General features: G+C 44.5%; 1 protein-coding gene across 1 annotated transcript; it reads right to left on the reverse strand.

Moving 5' to 3' along the window:
* Positions 1-4,713: 4,713 nt before the first annotated feature.
* Positions 4,714-5,799, reverse strand: LOC142496476 (gap junction alpha-2 protein-like). The gene has a single exon (XM_075603164.1). It carries the CDS (start codon positions 5,728-5,730, stop codon positions 4,714-4,716), a length of 1,017 nt encoding a protein of 338 aa, XP_075459279.1. The 5' UTR covers positions 5,731-5,799.
* Between the last annotated feature and the right edge of the window lie 2,637 nt (positions 5,800-8,436).

Genomic DNA, 8,436 nt, shown 5'->3' on the forward strand with positions numbered 1-8,436 from the left:
TAAATAAGTGGCCAGTTCAGGCCCTACAGATCAATATAAACTATCCTATATGACGAAGTGGGACATAGATATGGGTGAGGAACTGGGTGAGGAGGATTGGACGGCCATACTGAACGTGGCAGCCAAGAGCTCGATCTGCACTACATTAAAGGAGAACGCATATAAAGTTTTAATGAGGTGGTATCTCCCTCCACAGAAATTAGCAGGGTTTGTGCCAGGATACTCCCCGCTGTGCCCGCGACAGTGTGGAGTATCGGCGGACCTGTTGCACAAGACCTTGTTGGACAAGACCTCGGATAGCTCCATTATGGGAAAAGATTAGAAATTGGCTACAGAGGATTTTTGACCTCACAATTCCACCAGACCCGTGGCTGTTCCTCCTGAACAGACCATGGCCGGGTCTCTCAAAAGCGGGTAACAAATTGATTGCTCATTTTGCAACGGCCACGAGGTGTGAGATCGCGGCACTGTGCAAACAATCTGAGACTCCAACAATTCCCAAGATTATAAATAGGATGTGGTATATTTGCCAGATGGAAAAATTGACAAGCCTGGTCAATGACACTGGCACCAAATTTCTAAAAGTCTGGATGCCGTGGCTGGCCCAGACAGATATCCCGGGGGTGGAGATATCCACAATATGGCAATGATAGAGATAAATGCGTTCTCATTTGATTGGTGAGTTGGAGCGGGAAGTAGTAAGGCCATAGGCAAAAATCGATTCTATCAGGACGCAGAAACTGTTTATGAGGGTCAATGGGGTTATATATGTAACCATGCTGTAAAATGGTTGCAGTCATCTCTCCTGCTGACAGTAAGGCCTGGTAAGTTATGGGCATGCCAGCAGTAATCATGGAGGTTTGTCCTCACACCCTGGTGAGGTGCCCTATGTATGGATGGGAGTGGTCACAGGCTCTGACTCCCTGGTTAGTGGTCAGAATTGTGTCAGCCCCCAGAGGATACATAAGGCACAGCACTGATCAAAAGTTAGTTGTTAGCGGAGGAGTTGCCAAGTGATTAGGAGGAGAAGGAGTAGTTGCAAGGTGGTTATGTTATAGTAGCTGAATAAGGAGACTGTGACCAGGGACCTGGCACAGAATAGATATCCCTGTGGGGATAGTTAATCCCTAATCAAGGAGGACAATACCTTTCAAAGGGAAGTACGGTGAACAATGGAGGGCTAAATACACCCCATTGTGGAGGGCAGCTGGCCCACCGTACCAATAAAGATGACTCTGATAAAAGAAACCCTCGTGTGTAAGTGTGGAGTGATTACACAGGGGGCTGCACCACAGAGGAGTTCCTCACCAGGACCATCCACAAGCTCACGCTGGGATCCTGATGAGGTGGAGGCGCTGCACTGGATCTAGGTAGGACTCAGCACACTACCTCAGCTGCTTGTCTGGGTTGGCAAATCCCCACACACCATCATGCGGGAGACTCAGGAGTCCTGTAGCCAACAGGTGCACCACCAGACACTACACCGTAATGGGGACTGGTTAGACCACAGGGGCCAATATGAGATTGGGGGGGTCAGACCGGTTCAGAAAACCCGTTACATATACCTCTGATAAAGGAGACAGAAAGTAACCTTGATAGCACCATGGAGGAGCGGTGGAGGAGTGGCTCCACGCCCAGTCCGTACCTACCCCCCCCTCCCATCCCTTATTTTATTTTTATTTCCAATTAATCGTTTTTGTGAATTTCAAGTTGTACAGCATTTCCTTATGTTGTTTTTGGAGCAGCTGTTAATAACATGCTTTGATATGTACCGACGGTAAGATATATAGTGTATGCAATGGCAAGTATTGTTCAAAAACAAATTCAATAAAAATTGAAGTTGTATATATATATATATATATATATATATATATATATATATATAAAAAAAAAGAAACAGTTCTCCAGTTCCTCAAACGCAGTATTCCAGAAGAGATGAGGGAGCAGGGGACATCAAAAAATGTGACAGAAACAAAAAACATATTGCCACAGATTGTGATATGCCTAGAACTTTTGGAGGTTCTTCTTTAAACACTGTACCCCCCTATGAGACATTACTACTCTATGGTCTGTTTGATGTTTTTCACATTTTATTTAATGTCCCCCGCTCCCTCATCTCTTCTGGAATTCTGCAGTTGGAGAATATGCCGGGCAGTTTAACCATGAGGCAAACTAGGAGGTCGCCTAGCGAAGCAAAAAAACTGGGAATGGCGTGCAACAGCAGAGCCGCTTTTAAGCCTTGCCCCCGCTGCTTACTACAGCGTCCGCTGTGGCGGACGCTGCGCGCACGAGAGCCCTCCCCGCAATGGCGCCGGGCCCGCTGCGAGCGGGGGTCGCAGCGCTCGCGCGAGAGCTATTCCTGCTCTCAATAGAATTGAGAGCAGGACTCGCGTCGAGCGATTAGGCACGCCCCCCGGCGGTTCAGCCAATGAGGGCGAACCTGCCGGGTGACGTCATGGCCGCGCCCCCGTCACTCCTCCGCCACGCCACGCCCGGTCTCTCCTCCTGCAGTTAGCTGCAGACCGGGGAATCGGCTGAACGCGCCTTCAAAAGCGCGGGCGCGCGTTACAGCGGAGAGACCGGGGCCTTAGCCTAAGGGGAGGGGAAGGCGCGCGTTGAACATCAGGGACTACTGTACTGAGTAATATTGGAGGGTGCATTCTCCTTTTTAATATAAATACAGAATTGTTATACCAATGCACAATATACATTTTTTAAAGTGGATTGTGGTGGGTACAAGGCTGAAGGTTCGCCTAGGGCGCCTAATACTATTGCACGGGCCCAGAGGATATGATATAACCCCTAGCTGCATGATCAACCGAAGAGAGACCCTGAAATGCATTCTAAGGCTTTGGCGACATGTGCTTTGGGCTGAAGGCGTTAAACTTGGCAGGAGGACAACACGTTGAGAAGAGAATATGAGTGACAACAAGAGTGACACCCAGTGGCCCAATATAGGTAGGACACAGCACTGCTGGCACCCTTTAATACGATGACAACACACAGTTGCTTATAAGCCAGTCACTACCAGAAGATGGGTTTAATGAAGTAACTGCAGAAGTTTGGTAGAGATCAGATACACTTGGGATATATTTTATTTGTAAATTAGAGGGACTTTGTATAAAAACTCAGAAATTAACATGATTTATTCCATAGGGGCACTGCTCCTGTTCTGTGTATCAGTGCAGACTTGGTATACTGTACAGTATGTCTGCGAGTTTTAAACAGTCACTGTACCTACTCTGTTTGCAGGTACCTAATTGGTAGTGGTTCATGGTCCTAAGATGTATAAAAAAAAGTCACCTACTGTATGTGGTTTGTCCCCTGTACAAATGGAAGATTTGCAGTAGTGTGTTAGTGGGCAAAAGTTCAAAATCATTATTTTTGTGTAATAGTGTAGCTTATTTTCCAAGGCAGTGTGTATTAGGGTAAATTTGGCTCTGCTGCACTTGTTCTTCTTAAGAAAACCTGAATAGAATATGGGATTGGCCATTGTTAATCCGTATTGCCTATTAATGGATGTGTTAAAAACTGTAGTTTGTGAAGGGTAGAGAACAACACTGCTGTTTGTTTCAGTCTTGAATGGCTGCTGTTGTGCACAATTAGTAAACTGAGCAGTGCATGTTCAAGGGAGACACTTCTGTCATCTGTAATTTGCCCTCCAAAACTGCCCAGAAGCTTTGAAAAACAGGACATACAGATGCAGACAAGGTTACTGCACCTACGTGGGATATTCTGCGTTTACCCTGATGAAGGTGCTTGTATGCATCGAAACGTTAGATGCGGTTATGACTTCTTTAAAAAGGACTCATTTGACTTGACCGACTTCCTACTTTTTTCAGTGTGCTCGACTATTGCTTTACCTATATTCTGCGTGATAACTGCCATTCATTCCTATGGAAAAGTTGTAATTTTCTGCATTATAACGCAATATTCAGTGTTATGAGCAGGTGAAATAACCTTGGCTACATCTGCAAAACTGAGCCAAGATTACATGTGCCAAAGAAATCTAAAACACTGGGGGGGGGGAATAGTAAGCAAACCGTGCTCACATTTTTATTTGTTTTCTCGTTAGTGCTGAAACAGTTCATCAGAGCAGAGGTCTCACAGAGTCAGGGAGTTCTCAAAAGACAGGTTATAGATCCATTGCAAGTGTCCTCCGTGCTATACGTTTTAACCAGGAAACTCCTGTCTTGGTGCAATTCAAGATGTAGTGTATCTGGCACGGAACTGTCCCAAATGGAGTTTTCTGATTGGCTGAGGCATGTGTGTGTAGAACCTGTCGGAAATGGCATCTTTTAAAGTCTTTAAAAGGTTCCATTCAGCTACAGGAAGTCAGAAGACACACTGTTAGGGTTCTTGGCACCTTCCTCCTATTAAATTTAAGGAACTGTGAAGTTCATCTCATTATCAACTACTGTATGAAATTCTTTTAACTCTCTATAAAACAACATATTTTCATTTTGTGTGTGATGTGCTTAGTTATAAAGCTATATAGCTTGAGACCCATGAATCACCACCTGTGCTCAGTTATAAAGTGTGGTGGAGATCATGGAGCTTTATCCCCAACTCATTCTCTCACTCAGCACAAATCCTTCACCCCTCAACAAGAAGGCCAAACGCAGACTTCCCCTGCTCACCCTTATCTCAATAACATCTCCTCTGCATGTTGGGTATCAGACAGTAAATCACCATGGGATATCTATATTAGCATTAGATGTACTGTTGCTTAGAAACAGCCTGATTTTTGCAGGTGGTTGTACCCAGGTTGGAAACTAGACCCGGTGCCCCAGAGACCATCATGGAGATACCACTTTGGGACCAGCAGTCAGAGGATGGCTTTGTCCTGACAAGACTGTTGACCCGCTGCTCCATCCTGATGCTGGCCCAGTTCTGCCCACTGGACAGTTTATTATAAGCTGGCAGCTCCGTGTCCTGGTCGCTGGATGGGGGGCTGGAGTAGGACTCATGTGGGTGAAGTTTGCTTGGGGCCCCTTGTGAGAAGTCGCCAGCGAATGAACAAGATGTCCCCTTCTTTACAGTCTGATTAAACTGCTTGCAGACCAGGTAGATCAGTTCCAGCATGTTGAGCAGCAGAGAGATGAGAGACACCACCAGCATGAAGAGGATGAAGATGGTTTTCTCCATGGGTCGGGACACAAAGCAGTCAACCTTGTGGGGACACGGAAATCTCTCACACACATAGAGCGGAGGCATCACAAAGCCATAAAGGTACCACTGACCCAGGAGGAAACCAGCTTCGAAGATGCTTTTGAAGATGACACTAGCAGTGTAAGTGCCCATCAGGGCTCCTTGAATTTTCACCTTCTTGGTGGGTGCACCATGTTGAATATCTTCATCCACCTTTGGCTCTGTTGCCTTCAAAGCCCTCCCCTCATTCTCCTTCTGCCTCAGCTTCTCGTTCCTGCTGGACAGGTAGACTACGTGGCCCAAGTAGATCAGGGTTGGGGTGCTGACGAAGAGGAACTGCAGCACCCAGTAGCGGATGTGGGAGATGGGGAACGCCTTGTCGTAGCAGACATTGGTGCAGCCTGGCTGCTCGGTATTGCAGGTGAAGTCTGATTGCTCATCCCCCCAAACAGACTCACCCGCCAGGCTCAAGATGAGGATTCGGAAGATGAAGAGCACAGTTAGCCAGACCTTCCCGATGAGCGTGGAATGTTCCTGGACTTCGTCCAGTAATATCTTTAACAGATCCCATCCGGCCATGTTTTACAGCACCTGCCAATGTGAAGAGACATGAGGAATAAACAGGAACTGTTTTTTGCCCAAAGATTATAGGAGACACAAGGCCATATTCATTAAACAGTTGTACTCTATAAACCATCTTCTAGCACAGATGACTAAATATGGCCCTTTACTACCTGTAATGGAGAAACATAGCTCAGTGAATATATCCCAATCACTTTAATGGTGAAATTGGACCATTCCGTCCTGATTTCTTCCAGAACATGTGTCTCATAGGGTAGCACTGCTTAGTAAATATGGCCCGTAGTGATTAAGGTGTTGGTCTTGAGCAGAAGCTTCTGAATGCAGTTTCTGGCGAGCTACATTTATTCATTCTGTCACCTCCAATTCTCCATGTGCAAAGAATATCCTCCCTTCTCAGGACATATTGAAAGCAGCATCGGTTGCATGTATCAAAGCAAAAGTGGTGCAATTCTGGGGGAGAAACATTACTTCATATGTATCAAAGGGAAAACTTAATTTTAAGGGGATTTTTCTCTCTTTCATCTGGTGCAGTTTGTTTTGCTCCAGAATTGCACCACTTTTGCCTTTATACATATGGGCAGTGTGTTATGGTAGTTTTTTTGCCCTGTTGCCATTGGAAATACCCCTTTTCAGAGGCGTATCAGTTTGGATCCAGGCTGAAATATTGCAATCCTTATTTTCTAGGGAAATATATGAATAATAATTAAAGTGCAACTCTGTGTTAAGTGTGCAAATGTGGGGTCAATTTTCATGCATCCCATTAAGATGTTCTCTAGAGCAATAAGGAATTTCTCCAAACATTTCAGGGGGCTGCAAAATAATCAACACCAAGTTATTTGCCTTCTGGATTGTGATAACCTGGGGCAGTCTCATTTAGTACCTGCTTTGCAGAGCTACAGATTTTAGGACCATGCTGAAGTGATGTCTGATTGAAAGTCAGGACTGGCTGAGCCTGGCCATGCGGATTGGCAGCCAGGTGGTCAGTAGAAAATCCAGACACTGGTTTTAGTCATTGATGATTTGGTTTAACTCTGCTCCAGGTCAGCAAAGGAACAGTGATCCAGGCCCAGTTGGATTCTGACAACCACAGGTTACAAACGAACACTCAGAGGAAATCTCTGGAGTTCTGCTGGACTGAGAGGTGATATAGAGCAGTGCACACAGACACACAAAGTATTATAACAGGGGGGAATTACAGCAGGGGGGGCACTCAAGATTGTATCAGCTGCTGTACAGTGTGCACCTGATGTACCCAGGAACAGGCTGAAGTCAATGGGGCATATTTACCAAGCGTCACAAATTGCTTTTGTGGTGCAAAATTGGTGCATGGAAAGCTTATTTTAGATTCAGGTGAGTGCATAGGTGCACACGTGCAAATGACTTATTCTGCACCATCAGGGTAAACAGTTTTTTGGCACACAGAAATGGGCACGCTAGTTGTAGAGATGGAAATGCTATTTACGAAACAATGATTGTGCGTCAAAAAAAAAAACAACATACAAAGTGCCAATTGTCTGCAGAGTTGAACTTGGCATAAATGCTAAAAAGTCTGATTTACAGTGTTAGAAACTTAATTCTACACTAGGTATCAATCAAAAATGTAATTTAACATAGCACGGAGGTTTCAGTACATAGGTTGACAATTTATTTTCACAAATATTAAATTCATATTTACTAAGACTAAGTATAACTTCAACCCCGCCCGCCCGCACGCAATTCTATTTTAAACGGCATGAATCAGGGATTTATCAAGCAATGTGTTAAAATACATTTCAAACAACAAAACGACTCTGCATGCTGCATGAAGTCTTACTACATACAACACACATTTTCTGGAGGTTTGTATTACTTTTTTACAGTGAAATTTTCACTCACATAAAAAATAATTTCAATCTGATCTGTATGCATCAGCCTTGTTACATTGCGATAGTGACCCAGTCCTTACCTGGCCACCGCTGCACCACAGGTCTCCTGACCTTAGCACACTCCCAAGTTCTTCAAATGTGCTTAATGAGCAATTGGCAATCACTGTCAGCTGTAGAGCCTCCTTAACCCCGACACTGCCAGGGGACCCTGACCACAAAAAGCCTGCCACATAAAGTAACACTTAGAAACACATTTTAAATCAACTTATTACTGCAATCGGTTTATTTTATTTTTTAAAAACCCACAAAGTTGTTTTTAATGTGAAACTTGCGCTTCACTGTGTCACGCTTATTGTGTGTAAATAAATAAATAAAATAATGACACGTTTCTGTTGTCACCAGGCCACGTGAAACTCATGCTTATCAGATACTTGGCTGGCATACACTTTGGGCTGGTAACAGCATCATCATCTCTTTACCAGTACAGAACAGGAGAGATGCAGTGGGGATTATCAATGTAACTGCGAAAGACATTGGATAAAGATGGTAAAAACCCACTGAGGCCTTCGGTTACGAGAAAAACAATTGAAACGTAAGAACAAATGTATTTTAAAATATTATTGTCTGATTTGAGAAAAAAATGTTTAAGGCTTGCCCATCAGCTGTAATTAAACTAATAAACATGCCACAAGTTTACTTTAGTTGTAAGTGGGACGACCCCTTTAATTAACCCCTTCCCTTGTCAAAGGAGCCTGCAATGTACTGCTGGCATCTCTGGCAGCGTAGGGGTTAAACATATTTGTTATGCTGTGTTCAGTGATGCTTCCCTTTACTTCTT

Source organism: Ascaphus truei, chromosome 6 (genome assembly GCF_040206685.1).
Source record: "Ascaphus truei isolate aAscTru1 chromosome 6, aAscTru1.hap1, whole genome shotgun sequence".
Lineage (NCBI taxonomy): Eukaryota > Metazoa > Chordata > Amphibia > Anura > Ascaphidae > Ascaphus > Ascaphus truei.